At 29.9% G+C, this 19,354-nt stretch overlaps 1 protein-coding gene across 1 annotated transcript; it reads right to left on the reverse strand.

Annotated features, from left to right (window-relative positions):
• Nucleotides 1-10,469: 10,469 nt before the first annotated feature.
• On the reverse strand, nt 10,470-18,640 carry LOC139087926 (toll-like receptor Tollo). Its single transcript, XM_070636897.1, has one exon. The coding sequence runs from the start codon at nt 18,031-18,033 to the stop codon at nt 13,585-13,587; it is 4,449 nt and encodes a 1,482-aa protein (XP_070492998.1). The 5' UTR covers nt 18,034-18,640; the 3' UTR covers nt 10,470-13,584.
• Nucleotides 18,641-19,354: the final 714 nt, after the last annotated feature.

Here is a 19,354-nt window from a genome sequence, read left to right on the forward strand (position 1 = left end):
ATAGTAAATTTGAGGATTATAATCTTTAAAATGCAATAAATAAAGTCAACAATTTTATTACAAACTTCATTAAATTACAAACGATCCAACAGCATGACAATGTATAAATATAATAAAAATTGCGTAGGCATCAAGTGAGATCAGGTTACTTTCATTACATTTATACTATAAAGCTTGTATATTGTAAACAATATCATTACTAAAAAATGGATTGATTGAATATAAAAATATGGATTCATGTAATAATGAAAGCGAGCTCCAATTTCCAATTTTGAAGTGTGTTTTTGAAGTATTTTGACATTGTTCAGTTTGGTATACATGCATTTGAGCCCACATTTTTATATAATTAAAAAGAAGAAAGCATTCATTTTACTTAAAATCGATTTTTTTGAAGCAATGCAAATGCCATTTTACCAGAATTAATGACGATAAATTGAGGAAACTTGATCATACCCGTTTTTATCCCCTTTCATCCTTAAAAACAAAGAAAAAACTTTGATAAAAAATATTTTCATTCTCGACTAACTTCATCAAAACTTTTTTTGCGACTCAGACTTTTTTAATACTATTTAACCCCTTTTGAATGTCCCCAGAAACAATTTCCATTAATCACACCCTTTTAAAATTGCTTAAAGCCACTTTAAATTGCTTTAGAATTGATAATTTTTCTTCTCCATTCTCATTATTTTGTATGCTGTATGACATTACAAAGTAAACAAATTCCAAAATTTATACACTGCTCGTTACTTTTGCTTTTTTATGCTCCTTAAAATAATAAAATTATTCTGATTTATGTTCTTTCAATGTTTTGCTTTCTAGCTGCTATGCATGGCTCTACTCGAGACAGAGATGTAAAATATCGCAATTTAAATATTTTGAAATGCAAATTTTGCTCGTTTCATGTTAATTTTAATAGAAAAACGTTTATGAACAAATAAAAATGTAAAAAAAATTAGTATATATTTCTGCTTCCCTTATTTGTGAATAATTAAAGGAAATAAGTGTAAAATTATAGGGTATCGTAGTCAATCAAGCAACGCATTTTTGCTATTAAAGGATTTTAAATGCTTACAACCCTAGCTGGGAAAATGCGCGCTCTTAAGTGCAGGTTAAGCTGAGTGTTCAAGCTCTAGAGATCATACTCTTTAACTATTAGGACAATAGCTTCATATTTTACATCCAGACAGTCACTAAACATGAAATTAAAAGTCGACATGCTGAAAAATTAAGCTAAAAATTTATTATAATTTAAATTTTTTTGTGCCTTTCCCTATCGAAATTATATTTTACCTTCCATCGATTATATCTCGCTGAATGGATCTTCGAAATAGAATTTTAAAATTTATTCGTTTGTGTTGTGTTTTTATCCATCCACAAAAATTAAATTCAACTGTCTACGTTTATATGCATAGAAAATTAATGTAAAAATTAAAATCATGAGGGTGTATATTCACTACTTAACTTCACTACTATCCATTCATTCGTTTATCTACAATTGTATTGTGTTATATAATCAATGGATGAATGAATAATTTGCCAACAAATAAACAATTGCGTAGTCAAGCGTTAAAATGGAATTTATTTTTTCACTTTTATTTTGTTATCCATAATTTGACTTATGTTTCATAATACGTATATAAAACAGAAAAACCGCTACAATTGCTATAAGCGGTAATGTAATCCTCGAGAATAATTTTTTTTGTTCCTTCTCTCTCTTCATTTCACTATTGTACTTTAAATTATTGTTATTCGGAAGAAAGCATTTCCATTTTTAGAGTTTTAAAAGTCATAACTGCTGTGTACACATTTATGCATCCGCTGTGCTATTGTTATTGAACTGAGGTTTTTATGTGTTTAATTTAATTTTTTTTCAGCGTTGTGACTCGATGATGCAGATGAATGAACTGATGTAGATTAAATATTTGGATAATATATGTATTTCTGACGAATTTTGGTCGATAATGGGAAGTCAAAAATATATATGGATTTATCCATTAAAATTATTACAGAATTTGAAAAATTTATGAAGTATCTCCACAACAAATAAAGTACCCCATACATTCTCTCGACAAATTACACCAGAATGAACTCTTCAAATTCTCAACTAAAGAGCCATAAAACATGGGAAAAATCAGAACTCAATTTTTCATCGTCATAATAAATTGAATGCATATTTACAAAGTTGAATCTTTTATTTCAAACTGATTGCAACAATAACGGGAGTAAAATCCATTTGTAATCGCTCTTTTATATTCACTCATTCAAGTATCCAATAATTTGAATCCGCTCTTTTGATAGAAAAAATTTTCAAATTAAATTGATTTTTTTATCCTTTTTACTCTTAGCTGGTGAAGTCTCTCATAGAAACAACGTGATTGAAATAAAATAATAGCGAACGAGAGATTTACTTTTGTGTTATTTGATCATTCGATAGACATAGAATAACAATCATAATAGAAGAGTATGGAGGGAGTTTCCATTCATTTATCACCGAGCAAGAATAAAAAAATCCTTTTTTGTTGTTGCTTCACAGAATGAATTCGATATGTTTTGAGCTATTTCATTTATGACATTGTATTTTATATGAAAGAAAAATATTCAATCTTTTTTGATGCTTTTTATTTGAAGTTAAAGTCGCAAAGGCAAACAATAACAGTATCATGTTGTGTTAAAATAATAAAGGATTACGAGGAATATTTTTCTCATTTTTTATTTCAATAGTTTTGAAATATTAAGGAAGCACACATGAATTTGGAAATTGGGTTGAATGTAAGCGCATTTCATCTGCTGATTCGATTTTGATTGATATTCCTAGATGCGAGACTAATTTTCCCATCATAATTTATGTATTTTCTGTGGAATAACAAATTTGTAAACTTTTTGTTAGAGAATCAAGAAAGAACCACAATTAGTTGATATAAAGCAATCACACAATAACCAAAATAGTGGTTTTGTTCACAAATTTTCGAAGATTTTTAGAACGACTGTATAAAATTCACAAATGCTCGAAACAATTCAAAAGTTCAACCAAAATTGTAGCTCTGCAGACAAAATAAGGTACAGTCCGAAATTACAGGCTTACATCCCAAAGTGTATAGAAAGACTACAAATTTTAAGGCAACAATCCATTTTAAAATGTGAATAAAATATGATGATCTTCGATATTCCATCCTTTTGTTGACATTATATAATATCAAATTATGTTGGCAAAAGGATTTAAAAATAAAAAAATATGTGATATATATGGTAAACATTTTAGACAATAAAAATATGGAACCGAAACCCCAGCATAATGACATATTATTTTAAATCGTAAGTGATTTCAATAAAAAATTATATGCCACTATTACCATTATTGTTATTATTAGATGGGTTATAGACTATAGAAAGGGAAAATCTTTTTTATTATCCTTTATAAACCTTATGTTGAGGCACCAACAAGATGGTATCTTAACCTCCCATAAGCGATTTATTCTGGTCTTTACATTGTATCCATCTACTCCTCTAAATTTACTCTAGGGCATTCGGTAATAATAAAAAAAAAATGTTTTTTTGTTTCTTTTACTAACCATATGTATTAGATGGAATAGATATATTCTACGTTGTGTATATTTATGGATGTTTAAATGTTCTGTGAAGCGGAGTAAATAGAAAACAATAAAAAATAGTAGAATCCCATAAATTTCTTCAAAACATGCCTTAAACAAATATTGGCTTAAATGAAAACACAAAAAAGAGGAAAAAAATTCTCAGAAATAATTACAGTAAACATTTAGCCAAAAGAAGCAGAAATGTGCGGCACATATAAGTTACTTAACATCACAGGAGAAGAGAGAAAAGGAGAAAAAAAAAATTGAGCAAACAGGCACCGAAAAAATTACTTTGTCAGTGTACACATGGAAAAAAAAATCTCCAGGTTCGGTCTTTGAATGATTCTTAAAGGTAAACAGTTTCATTTTTCGATATTATTCGAAGGCACATATTTGCCTTTTCCGTAGAGTACAAATTGCACTTTAGCTTCTCCTTCATTAAGTATTGGCTGTGGCTGCAATCAGTTTGACTTGTAATTCTATGTTGTCTGTGGATGATTAGATTCCTTTTGTGCCTTGAGTGTTTAAAATTTAATTGCAAGCTATTTTATATAAAGTTTGCATGCCTTGTACTTGCATGTCTTATAGTAATTCATTCACAATATTCATACTAATCATGCCAAATGCGCTTCATTCTCTGAATTGATAGAAGAAGTCAAACTATTTTTTCGTGCAGACTTTTGACTGCCGCAAGTAAAATAATGCCAGGTAGTGGAACCAGCAGTTAGCAAACAATTGGCTTTTGAAAATTAAGGGCAAATTTTTAATTTTTGTTCTTTTCGGCACAAGCGATTCCCGATGTTGCTCATAAAACCACAAGAAAGAACTTTTTTTTTGATTCTTCTTCGATTCATCAACTTTATTCTCCTTACTTAATGTCTTATTGGGTAAAGGTTCAATGTTGTCTTTAGACCTTTTTTTTCTTTCGGTTTTAGCATACCGAAAAAAATTTGTAATTTTTATGTTTTGTTAGCAAAAAAAAGTTTCTTCTGCCTTTTCCTGTTTAACTTTTCGCTTTTATTTCTATTCTTGAATCTTGATGAAGCATTAAGTGAGTGGAATTAGGAATGTTTTAACTTTTTTTATGGTAAATGTTCGCATCAAGTTAAATTAACAAAAGCTTAATCAATAATCATTAAATTTTAGGGGAAACTAGAATCTTTATGTTTGTTATTTCCTCCTAGTTAAGAACTAAATAAGAAACGTAAACGAGATTAATTTAGTAAGACCCGAAATTGACCTTCATGCTGTCAACGGACTCAAAATTTAAATGAGGATTATATTATTACCTACTATGCGTTAGTCGATTGAGGAAGAGGCATAAAATTGATTTGATTTTTAGTTTATATGAGTAGTAAGAACATTTGTTGGTCGATGACTCAAAGTTGTTGTTTGCAGCATCTTTGCCTGTAATAAAAATTGAAATATAATATTCATTTTCACACCAACACCCGTCAGAGTGAGATTAATTTATAATTTTGCGCTCTCTGTCTTTGAAATCTGATGCGTCTTTGAAAGATATTCTATATCCAGAAAAGGAACATTTTTTTTATTTGAAAATGTTTTTAATATTTTTGCTGCAAGCTGTAAGAATGCCTTTGATCTTTATTCTCCTCCTTTAATACATCCAGTGCGAATCTCGGGATGAATATTTGATTTATTTTACTTTGGAACTTGGATTAAGGAAGAAAAAAAAATATTCTGTACAATGCACCCCTCCTATGACTTGATTATGAAAGCAGGAAAAAAGAAATTCCTATTTTTTGAACTTATGGAATTTGATTTATTTTTTAATTTCTTCAAACGTGATCTATTTTGCATAATCACCATGTTGCATATTGTGTGTTTGTTTATCCCCGATATGAGGGGAAGTAACGATAGAAATTCCATTTATCTCATATTTAAATTCAAATTACAAAAGTCCTTCGAGGAAGATTTCTTCTCATCTTCATTTCTATATGCTGTAAATATTTTGAGACTTACGAGATGTTACCAAAGATTTGTGTCTCTTTTCAGCCATCAATTGAATATATTTAAACATTAGAGATTCTCATTGATGTGAAGGGCTACAGGACATGATGATGCAAGATGTATCGTTTTTAAATTGCCTGCTAGGGATTGCTCTTTTTCAATCTATGTATGCGACAGAAAGAAAAATCCACATGAAGTGAATCAATAAGGATAATCATGCACGATCATCATCATCATCATCATGAAGGCATTTGAAGTTGATTCATTGAATGATTCTTATAAGCAGTTGTATCAACAATAGAAAGGATGAATTCCTCTTTTCAGTTCCCTTCTGACTGCGATATTGTATAGTACATGTATTTATATAAATCTCATAATAAGCATCATAATGTACATGAGACATTCAAATATCCATTCGGATTTTTTTCTCATCTTTATATGAGTATGCCTGAGAAATAGCTTAACATAAAAAATGATAAGGGATGACATGAAGAGAAAAGGAAAGAAATCAATCAAAAAATATTTTCTGCCTCGAATGTGTATAGCATGGCGACCCTTTCCGTTGGCAGTGAGTTCATTTTTTTAAGAGAATCTCATTTCAATGTTATTTTTTTTTCAGGACGTAAACGAGGAAAAGATTTAAGTAGCAAAACATTCCTCATTTTTTTTCATAAAAATGTGAGATCAAAAGAAGAAGAATTTGCCTTTGGAAGCACTTGTTGAATATTCTTCAGATTGGATGGATTTTACTCTGATGTTTGCTTTCTTAATCATTCATTGTCGGCTTTATGAGAAGAGGAAAGTAAAATATTTAAATGAAAGAAATTTGCACAAAAATTTTCTTATTATAATTAATTTCATTCCTTCTGCATAGACTCATAGCTCAAATAAATTTGCAATTTTTTTTCAATCTGAAGATGAGAAGCCATAAATAATTGAAGTTAAAAATATATACAGATAAAACCTTTTGAGAGCATAATGGCTCCATTGAATATGCAGTTTCCATTAAGCATGACCACTTCAAGATCTTTTTAATCATAATCTACCGACTTTGAAAATCTTCTTCACTTCCTTTTTGCAATTCTCTCTTTCAATTTCTTTAAGTGTTCACTACCTGCTTATTCCCATCATCATCATTATTATTATAAACTTCGATGCTCTCCATCACATCTTCGGAGATTGCAATCATTTTAATGCAAATTTGCAAATTAATTAGTCTTAATTGAAATGTCAATAGTGACTCTCTTTTGAGATATGAACGAGAATTTTCTTCTTCTATTTGCTTTTATGATTTCAATGCTTTGAATTTTGCTTCCTTTTCCACAGAACGCAATAAAAACTCTTTGATGGTCTTTGATGAGATTTTATTTTTTGAGGACTTTTCTTGACATAAATTCCATTTTCATGGAGGTAAACTATGAATAAATAGTAAACGTTTATTACATCACGTAATTATTAAAATTAGGTTCATTCCTGATGGTATGTGATGTTGCCATAACTACATTGATGTGTATGATGAGCGTTCAATAACTTTATGAAAATGACATGAAATTTATCATAAAATGTCTCGATAAATTTTTATGAAAATGAATACATGAGCTCATTTAAAGGATTTCCATCTCAGTACACAAATGTCTCATGAAAATTCATAAAAAAATTATACTGAAAGGATGAAAATGATTTTTTGTCCGACGAAATGATGGGAAAAAATCAATAAATTAAAGACTAAAAATCATTGCATGAAAAAAAGTTCACTTTTTCAGCTTCAACATTATTTATTGAACGAAATTATTTCAATAATGTTCAAGTATTTTTTATTCGAATTTTTATTTTTTCGTACCACACAAGTACAAGAGTCAGAATGTATACATATATATTTTTTGGATATGTAACATGAACTTAGGATGAAGATAATGTTACGAATTTTAAAGTGTATAAGAAGATGAAACATATGGTTAGTGCTTATATTGAAGATTTCGCATCGTTCACTTGATAGAAATATTGAATCCTTTCCAGTGCTCAATATCTTCCGCTGCCATCATATGTATGCATATATGAGTTTTTTTTTATAATATCGACTATCAATTTTAAGGATGTAAAAGGCATTTTATTATTAATAAAGCCTTCAAGGCATCGAATTTCAAGAGACATTTCATGTGAAAAATGTCTTCTATTTTCTGCTTCTGTCGCTACCGACCTTTCTCGTTCCACATCATCTAACATTGATGGCTGAATGACTTTTTAGTCCAATTAAACAGTCAGCAACTGTGAAAAATGTCCTAAAGTTATATTAATTATGAAGAAGCAAAGGAAAAAAATACTGAAACAGCAGCAGTTGCAGTAACAATGTAGAAATGTGAAAGTCTTAATGGCCATTTATCATGGGAGGATCTGAGCGAGAGCGAGAAAAAATGTGTCAAACATGAAAAAAAGTTAAAAAGTTGAAGTCATTAAATATATTTCCAGAGAAATTTTCAACTAAGTTTCTATAGCTCTTAATTATACTAGAAAATTTTTCGGCTTCCTACTTGACACATCCTGATTCATTCAGTTGATTGCTTATTCAACAGTGGTTGAAGTCTATTCTGATAATTAATGAATGAAATAATTAACATGAAAAATGTTGAAATTTTGTGACAGGACTTCTTTTTTATGTATCTAAATGAAAATGTGAATGGAATTGAAATATTTTAATGAAAAAAGTTTCATGCTGAATGAGAGATTTTTCTTCAATGTTAATGACTGTGCATGCAGTACAATAATGAGGAATTTTCTAGGCATATAAAAAAATCTAAAGCACATTCATAGCATAAAATTTGATTAAATAATTTCAAAAACATGAACAAATTTGATGAATACTTATCTACAAAAACTCCATTTTATCATTTTCAGCACTCTTCATGTATCTATTCAAAAAAAAAAAAATATACAGCACATTCAAGTCATAATAATACAAAAACAGTTGTGTCAGGCAATGTAACTGAAATGAAAAATTTCATCATATTTGTATGAAAAGGAAAGAAAACAATGGTAAAAAAACGGAAGACGAAAATACTCAACGTGTTATCATTATTTCTAGAAAAAATATCATGTGCTACATTGAAAAATTGAGAATTTCAACCTTACATCAAGTCACTTCTGTATGAACACATCAGAGCAAATGAAATTGAAAAACAAAAGATGAAAATATACAAAGGCTGGAAAATTCTTTCTGTCATCATTTGTTTGCCTGGTGACCCAGATTCTTATTTGAAGAGCACTTCATTTGCATCAACTGAAACTTTATTGTGCTTTGAGTGATTTCATTTTTTTTTGATTTGCTTTGCTCAATGTGCAGTGATGACAATTTTTCTGCATTTGCTTTTCTTTATATTCACATGACTTAATTACTGATAATTTATGTTATATCTCTTAAACCTACACGATTGCTTTAAATCTATATCTAAAGATATCTTAATACATTAGCAAAAAAAGAAGGCAGTTTCAGATAGAATAATACTTTAAAAATACCTACCATTAAGATAAATTTGCTACGAGTTTCAAATTCAATTTATTTATTCATCCACCTACTTAGTTCATTGAATCATCAAAATACCAATTTTCTTCTACTTTCTCGATGGAAATCTCAAAAGCTTATTCAGATTGAATTTCATGAATTGTAGCATGAAGAGTAGATAGCAATTTTATAGATGTATTACTGATATTGATCAACATTAGTGCTGAAATCTAAAAAAACTAAAACTTTACTTTAATATCAAATTTTCGTCGATATAAATCCATAGAAATTTCAATCTAAATTGGTTACTGCTTGAGTATAGAAACAGCAAAAAGCTGGCTATAAATTTTTGATGAAATCTCAGTAAAATTACTGACAGAATTGAAAATAAAATTTCATGCATAAAGCGATATTCAATTGTAAAGTCAGAAAACTCATCAACTTCTTAAAATAAATCCGTCTGCAACTGAGAAAAGTACAAAGCAAACTTGACTGTAAACAGCATTATAATTATCTTTAGCATCAGCATCACCAAGCATAAGCTGACATAAAGAAATTTCTTTATTTTTCTTATGAAATTAAATTTTTTCCACATGATTTGTAATCAACTCGACATTATCCGATCCGAGAGAAGAATAGACAAATGAAAAGAATAAAAAAAAAGTGAAATGAAAAGTCTGAAATATAATTTTCATAATCCCGAATTATTAACCTACGTTTGCTGTATAAAATGTAGATGTGAGTAAATCTGTCTCTAAAAAAAATCATCATACGATATATTGTTACAGAAGATGAAGAACTTTTCAGCAACTGAAATAACAAAAGAGAATAAAAAAAAAAGTTTTACGTCATTGTTGATTTTTTTCCGTTGCTGTGATACCCGTGAGCGGGTTAATCCTATTTAGCTAATCTCATTATGAGCACACTGAATGAAATCAAAATAAGAAGATAAAGAGGAAGAAGAGAGAAAAGCAAAGAATTGCTTTTTCATCTTTTTGAACAGCCGCACTATATCCAAGTTGATGAAATCTTAGCGGCGGTAACAAATTAATTAAAAAACACTCTAGAAACTGTCATCTTTTGGCAGCAATTGTGCTTTAACTATACAATTTATTTGCCAAGAATCATGTCTACTGCTTAATTTCTATTGTTAAGATAAGAAACTTTATGTTTAAAAAGTACTGTTGACACATCCAGTTGTGTTTTAAGTTATTAGTATAGTAATGTGCAACCATTTTTGTACCATGGCACATCTGGGTGTTTAGTATGCCATGGCACACAAGGTTGCCGAACACTGGATTACTGATTAGCTGAAACAAATAAGTGCTGAAAGTAAAGGAAGTAAAACTAAAAAAATATTTAATTTTGAAACAATTTTCTGATTTTTTATTTTAAACAAATTTTTTGTCCACTTTTTGTAATGTAGATTTTTTTCTTTATTTCATTTCAATAGGCTTACTATTTAACTTTTTTATTATAGATTTATTTTTTTACTTCATTATTCTTTTTTGGTTTCTTTTCTATTTATTGAAAGTTCTTCTCTTTTCAAATATGAGACTGTATTTACTCTCTATAGAATCTGTATGTTGCTGTATTCTATAATGGATTTAAATTTGTGTATGCCTATGCTAATGAGGTAAAAATTATACAAACTAGCAATAGAAAAAATATTTAAGTGAAGTCAAACAATTTTTACAATCAATATCTTACAAATTTATATTTGCTCAATTTATTCCTCAATTTCAGAAAGAAAAGCTTTTAGCTACTACACATTGCTACTATTTAATTTAACGTGAACAGAAAAGAAGAAATTTTTTCAACATAAATTCCAATTTTCAGTGAAATGAGAAGAAAAATTGCTGACCCGAGCAGTACGAAGATTTGGAATGTCTTCGCATTATGGTAGCTGATTTATAGTCTCTATTAAAACAACAATTTAATGCTACCTTTCTAGAATGAAAAATTGCTGAAACTCATCTCCAAATGTTCATAATGCTCGAGTTTTTGTTGAGCATAATTAAATTTACAAATGAAATTTCATCCTTAAAATTAAAATTATACAAGAACAAATTCTAATATCACGTGAGTCGACTCATTTTAAAATTCTATATCCTTTCTCATATTTCCTTACTTAAAAATTCATGAATTTAATCTTTTTTCATCTGTATTAAAATTATTTTACACGCATAAAGCCTTTTTTTCATTTTCGTACATTTTGTTGAATTTTTTTCATTTTTTCAACGTAATAAAAATTATATTTTTAGGTATGGCATTTTATTTGAACGGAAAATAAGACAAAGCGTATGAAATATTTAGCAAATGGACATGAAAAAAATTTTTCGTAATTTTTTTTTGCTGGCTATGGTAATTGTACCTAACAATTCATTCTGTATGTGAATGCACATTAAAGTAGTTTAAAAATCCCGAGAATAGAAGGAACAAAAAAATTTCCCTACGGCATGAGAAAATGAAATAATTAATAATGAAAATGTTGACTTTTTTAAGCGCTTTTTTAAACACAGCTATTTTTTTAATTATGAAAAACTGTAGTTACAGTCAGAGTTGTTAAACACCGGAGTAGACAAAAATACGTTATAACGAGTCATCAACTAGATATAAAGTATTTTGTTCCACTATGAAATAAACGTTTATGTTCCCTACAGGTCTACAATCTGCAAAATTATTGTTTGATATAATCTGACCAACTATAAATTAAATACTGATATCAACTCTGCTTTTCGGGCAATAAAAAAGTTTTTCCTCTGCTCTCTCTCATGTTTCTTTTAAATGCAATTTTAATATTCATTAAAAAGCGGCACAAACATATGTGTAAGTGGATTTATGTATAATATTTTTTATCAGCATAAATGTCTCTGTTATTGTTGTATGTTATGCATGTTTTTTTACTACTTTATGTACACAGTATTATGTATTTAAATGTATATTTTTTTCGACTATTGAATTACTATCAATGACTGTTCATTGTTACCGATTCTCATGAACTCATTATTCTGGCCTTTATATTTTTTTGAGTGTGATAAGAAGAGAAATGAGGAAGAGGAAGAAGACATACAAATAATATAAAATTTATGTAGATTATTTTTGGAAATATTCTTTTGGATGACATAAAAAATTATTTAAAATTCAAATTTATTTCATGAGACAGAATTTAATGGAAGTAGCGAAGGCTTTTCCTACGCATATTTAAGCTTGAATGATTAAAACATTCTTTCAAGCAGCAAGATTGATATAACATTTTTACGTTTTCCAAGTGTTCTGGCGTACATATTTGCGTCATGTCATTTTATTTTTGAGTTTGTAAACCGCACAAAAATGTGGAATAAACTTGAGAGATATCAAAAAATGAAAATTTAATCAAATAACATGATCTCTAAGGACAACAAAGTCAAATGTCACGAATGTGGGCTGTTCAATGTTTTTTCTTAAATCAAAATAATTCGAAAGTTCTCTGTTTTTTAAAGTTCATCAAACATGAATAATTAAAATATTTGCCCTTCCGGGAATAATTTTTAAAATCCCATCAATTCAAGCCCCAAAAATAAATAAAGAATTAATGAAAACATTAAAATTGCCGATGAAATGTTGTGCCCTATTAATGTTAATTTCCATCCATAAAGTAACTTAATTATAATGGCTCAATTATTTTATATTCCAATTAATAAATTAAATTTGCAATTAAAAGTTTATTTTCATCCTCATTTCCTCACTTCAATACCAATTCATTTTAATTTTCCTCTTCAACTTTGCCATGTCAATGTAAAAAAGAATCTTTTTTTTGGTTACAAAAACAACAACGAAAAAAGTTGGAAACATGAAACTGTAATTCATTTAATGGCATACAATTACATACGCATGAAACATGAAACCATCGAATGAAATTATGTTGAATGTGTAAAAATTTATAGTTGCATTGTTGTCAATTAACAGTTTCAATTTTATGCTGCATGTTTATACATAATTAATTCACAATCACATTGATATAAAGGAAAAAATTTATGTTCACTGGTTTTGCGTCTGTCACTGAACTTCCATAATTCATTAAAGCGCTCGACATCATTCAAAAATTGAAAACCGAAATATGAAAAATAGAATGGAGATGTGTATGTATGTATGTATGTGATAAAATTTATGCTGCCACCCTCTCCACCATCACCGCCATCATCATCATACACGACATAATTTTAAACAGTCATCATTTCATTCACATTTAAATTAATGACATTATACTCTATTTTATCCTATTTACATTATTTACATTAGATTTAAATCATTCATTTTTTCACAGTCTAGGATGATGGGGATGGATGACTTTAATACATACGACTATATTTACATTTAATCATACATGAATAAAATTGTTTGTTTTTTGGCTATCAATCGAATTTAATTTTTTGAGTCTTCTCAATTTTTTGTTTTTTTACTTCTAAAAGTCTTAATTTTTTTACGTTTTTTTAGTTACTCTTCTCACCATGAAGAAGCCTCCTTTCCATCTTAAAAGTTTTTCAATCAGACGAAATGATCGTTGTTGTTTGTTTTTGATAAATCACAGTTTTGCATTTGTTGTTGCTGTTGTTGTTGTTGATGTTCAATCAAACGAACTCCCTTAAGAGTATGGCCGTGCCGGTGTACTCTCTCGTTACCATTGTGTGACAATGTAGGCGATGATGAAGCATTTGATGAAGATGAAAGTGGTGGTGTTTCGGGAATTGTGGAGTAAACAGGCTGTTCATATTCATGACATGGTTCATTCTCATTCTCATACTGATTGATAGGCACAGAGTACCCACTGCAAACGACAGGCGATGAATTATACCAACTGGCAGGTTGATTATTGTATTGTGTCATCATGGGAGCATGTGCTGTTCGTGTCGATTGAAGGGTCGATGTTGGAGCGACAGAATATCGATGCGTCATTGTCCCATCAGCATAACTTGTGTTTATATATTTCTTATCGGATGATACATCCGGCAATGCATATCGTAATTTCGTCCAGAATCGTTTCTCACCCCAACAAATGACCGTGCATGTTCGAATAAGGAGTTGAAGCAGCGAATCCATTTGAATGATTTGTACTGGCACAGTGAGAATGAGAATTATGTTTTTATTTTTTCGTTGACTCATCATCAAATCGATGAGTGCCTGCATTGCACAACGGAAATTATTATCGCACCATTCCGTCTGAAGAAAGTTGAATGACAAGACGATAACAATCTTATGAGAAACATCAGTGCCTGCTTTCAGTGTGTCAATTAAATAATTTGCTACTTGAAAATTTTCTCGTGCCATGATTGGCTTGTTATGATGATTGAATAATGAGATGTTATATCCAAGATTTTGCAGCTCTGGTAATAGAATTTGTGTCAGAAGATCTGTGTCATTTACGCTGTATACAAAATATGCATCATAAACTTTTTCAGCATAATATTCTTCATCCGCAGCTCCATTGTTATATCGATGATGATGTGCTGCTAATGCAGATGTCTGTTTCTTACTACTGCTACTATTCTTTGTAGTTCCATCTCCACCAAATCTTAATCCGTATTTCGAAAATGCCCATAATTTTACATCTTGTCTAAATATGCAGACTAATGCAATTAATAATGCTGATGTGATAACAGTGACAAGAATTGCAGCAAATAATGGAATATAACCACCCGTTCCAATTCCTCCACTACCACCAAAAATATTATGTCTATAAATAGGATTTCCATTACCATTTCCTGCTACAATTGTTGAATGCTCTTGTTGTAATGAGTTTAATGATGATGGTGGTGTGGCGACTTCTCCGAAAATGTTCTTTAATAATTCACAATTATTAAGGACATCTCCGACGATACGATTATCATTACACAACATTCGTTGAACATTGAAATTATTGGAGCGATCTTTTATCCAGTTTATAAGCTGTACGAGAGACTTACAATCGCAATTCCATTTATTATCTCCATCGAGATATACTTGTTGAAGCATTCCGCTTCTACTTGATGTCGCAAGTTGTGTAATAGGATTGAAGTCAACTAATCGATTATCACTGAGATCAATTGTGCGTAAGAATTTCATATGATTGAATGTATTATCGCCAATATGACTGAGACGATTGTGATCAAGGTAAATTTCATTCAAAAGCATAAGTTCCTTGAATTCATTTCCATGAAGACGCTTGAGTTGATTACGATTGAGATGTAAAACTCTCAAACTCTTCAATTCATCAAATGTTCCATTTGCTATTGTATGAATGTTGCTGTCATTCAAATAAAGAACTTCAAGACGGTTTTTGCCAACAAATTGATGGTGTGATAAATGCGTTAAGTTATTTCCGTCGATATACAAAGTTGTTACATCGATGGGTATGCGTTGTGGAAATGATTGGATATTTGCATTACCGCAATCAACAATATTTTTATTCCATGTGTTGTCGTGATAACATGAACATTGATCTGGACATGTCATTTTACATTTGCATTCTGAACTAGGTGAATCATCATCGTCATCATCATCCTCACTACTTCCATTATTTTGATCATTTTGACAACATTGACATAACGTGTGACAGTGATTTTCATATTTGCAGAGAAAATCATTGGAACTTAATTCGTTAAATGACTTTATTGCGACATCATCATTGGAACTTCTTAACATCATAATCTCATGATTATGTTCCATTGTGCATTTGATTTTATTCATGTCTATAAGCTTTGGCAATTGTCGTCTTTGTTCTGATAATTCATTGATATTTCTTAGCCATTCTAAATGACAATCACAATGCAATGCATTTCCAGCAAGATAAATCTCTGGTGCCTCACGCAGAATATCAAATTTTGACACTATCAATGATGTTATTTGCAATTTCTTGATCATATTTCCATTGAGGAAAATTTTTCGAATATGCTTCTTATTCAAAAATGTTCCGGACGGAACGTCATCGATAAGGTTGTTACTCAAATTAATCGTAGTGATATTTTTAGGGATGAGATCATTCTTAATTTTTCTAATCTTGTTATTTGATACATCCAAATAATTTATTTTCAGTTGACTGGTCACGTCAAAGTAATTGCCCAATTCAGTGATGTTATTGTTGTGGATATCCATCCACTCTAATGACGACGGCAAATGACTAAAATCGAACCATTTGATATTATTGTTTGATACATTTAAGAGCACCAATGATGATAATGATGTGAAAGCACTCGAAATATCTTCTAAAGCATTGCTGTCGAGACGTATGGCACGCAATTTCTCATTCGTTAGAAATGATGATTGATCGATATGCTTGATTTTATTCGAAGCAAAATTGAGAACATGAATGGACTTTAGAGCAACAAATGCCCCTTTCGTGATGGTTGTAATTTGATTATCAGTTAACCTAAGACCCGCCAACTGCTCGAGTCCATCAAATGAATCACTCTCAATTTCTGTGATTTGATTCTTTCCTAAGTCGAGTGCTTGTAAATTTTTCAACTTTCTAATTGAATCTGGAATCCTTTTGAGCTTATTATCATTTAAACTCAAATCGACAAGAGCATTTGTAAGATTGTCGAAAGCATTTGGGTGGATATTTGAAATTTCATTTGATTCAAGAATCAACTGATTAAGACTGTAAAGACCAGCAAAATGCTTTGATTCGATGACTTTTAATTGATTATTTGAGAGGAGCAATTGATGAAGATTCCTCAAATCAATAAAAGCATTTTGTGCAATCATTTCAATTTGATTAAATTCTAAGTTCAGTGCTTGTAATTCATAAAGTTCACGGAACACAAATTGATCAACTTTTGTCATTTTATTATTATTTAACTTGAGCACAATTAGTCGATTTAGTCCAAGGAATGTATCACGATTAATCCACGATGATGTTAATTCATTGAAGGATAAATCAAGCACTTCTAATTGATCTAATTTTTCAAATAATCCTGGTGCAAGTACGGCTAATGAATTATTGGCGATGTACAGTCGTTTCAACTCTTTTGTCTTCTCAAATAATTCTGGTGGCAATGCAATCAGTCGATTATTTGTGAGATTCAAGAACTGCAACTTGTCAAGTCCTTGAAATGAATTATCATCTAGAATTGTCAATTGATTGCTATCCAAATGCATGAAATTGAGATTCTTGAGTGCATTGAAGCAATTATTTGGAATACTAATGAGATTATTGTATGACAAATCGAGCTGCTCAACTCCACCATTGCATGATTGTGTACTTGCTGCAGATGGTGGAGTGCCGGTAAATAAATCATTATCATTTCCACCTGATGGAGTTGCAGCATTTTTCAGACTAAAGCCGACTTGTGAGACATCATTTAGATGATTTTTACTCAAATTTAAATATTTGAGTGTAAAAAGTGGACAGAAAATGCCATTTGGCAATGTCCAAATGTTGTTATCAGCCAAGTTAAGTCTCCTTAATTCACTTAATCCACTGAATGTCTCTGAATGTAATTCTAAATTAATTGTCGACCAGTCGGCATTATGTGTCTGAAGTGTGAGACTTTTAAGGTTTTTTAGTGACTTGAATGTCATCGACGGTACATATTTAATTTTACAAAATTGAATTGTTAGCTCCTGCAAATGCTTATTAAAGGCACCATAATCTCCTATTCCATTATTTATATTATTCTCAACAACGAGAGAACTCTCAGCAAATAATACATCACTACATTCTAATTTTAATGCATTCACTATCTGATTTTGACTATTGTAGGTCGTAAGATTTTTTATGAGACCATCCAATCCACTTATCGTTTTCATACGGCACGATAAATATCGACTGTTATCACTACCTTCAATTACATTGTGTTGTGCAGCAGCTGAAGACGATCCTTGCCGCTTCCACATGCATTCAACCTTCTGTTGTTGCTGTGATGAGATTGATTCATATGAGCTATCTAATAATTTATTGGTGCTATTAACATAGCACAAGCAATGCAGTGCAAAATAAATTGTTATCCATTTTTCCATTTTCGCTAAAATTGATTTTTTTCCTTCCTTTTTTTATGTATGATATTATGTATATCTATTTATTTTACGTCGTCTGCGACTTTTATTCCTTTGGAACTTTTTTTTTATCTGCTGCTTCGGTGTTTCTTCGCAGTAACGTCCTCAAGATTTATTCACTCATTTGCGTTTACTGCTCACTAAAATTTTATTTTTATTTATTTTTTTTCTTTCTTTCTCGTTTTGCTCCTTTTTTTCAGACCTTTTTTATTATTCGAAACTTTTCAATTAAATTTTATATTTTTTTCACTTCTCTTATTTTTTTCTTTAACACAAAAAAATTAAATGATTTTTTTTCTTTCACTTTTTCTGTGTATTTTGAATTTTGAACTTTTCCTTCTTTTTCGCTTTGAATAGCCTTTTTTCTTCACAATCATTCTAAATTACTCATTTTGTGTATTTTTTTCATCTTTTTTGTGCTTTCTATACTTTTTCACTTTTTTTTTCTTTCTTATATTCTGAGATTATTCCTCAGGGTGTTTCTGTATAGAATAAATTTCTTTTATTTTCTATTCCTTTATATTTTTTTTACACATAAATAGACCGTTTGGGGTTCTAGGTCTTTACATTACGGAAGATGAACGCGTACTGAGAGAATTTTACAATGTTATTGCCTATACATATCTCAAATTTCTCAATGTTTTACTCACGTTTTATTAAAACATAGTTTAAATGTTACTCAATGTATCATCAGATTTTCTCACTTTACTCAATGTTTCTCTTTAATTTTTAATGTTGCATTATAAATTCTCATTGTGTCTCAATAATTTTGAATGTTTTTTAATGGTTTCCCAATGTTTCAATGCATCTGATGATACTTCCGTTTTGTTCTAACAAACATCTTTAATGTTTTTGAGAATTTGTTCGAGCATTGGCCATTACAACAATGTATGTTAGTCAATAAAAATTTGTGAGAGACAGCAGGGTGAAAAAAAATAGGCAACATTAATGCCGACAGTTCATATTTAGCACTCAATGTCTTAACATCAAAGAGAAATGGAAGGGAAAAAGGCTAAAAGACATAAAGATTAAATTTTATGTATATGAATTTCTCTATCTACATCATATGCCCTACAATATTATTGTTATTGCTACTTGCCATGATACAAATAAGCAACAATAATGGCATGAATGGAAAAAATTACAAATTCCAAAGACGTTGTGAGGTTAAAAAATGTTCCATCTGAAAAAATCGTAAGCATCTCATGCATATATTTCCCCCCTTCGTATAATTTCGCGCCTTGAATGAATTTTCTTCTCTTATCGCAATTATAATAAAAGCACA

The sequence above is a fragment of the Chironomus tepperi genome, unplaced genomic scaffold (assembly GCF_022539635.2).
Source record: "Chironomus tepperi strain 1889 unplaced genomic scaffold, CSIRO-AGI_Ctep_v1 contig_137, whole genome shotgun sequence".
Lineage (NCBI taxonomy): Eukaryota > Metazoa > Arthropoda > Insecta > Diptera > Chironomidae > Chironomus > Chironomus tepperi.

Bases quoted from the DNA above. Each gene is read 5' to 3' on its own strand.
- LOC139087926 (XM_070636897.1), bottom strand. From the start codon at position 18,033: ATGGAAAAATGGATAACAATTTATTTTGCACTGCATTGCTTGTGCTAT.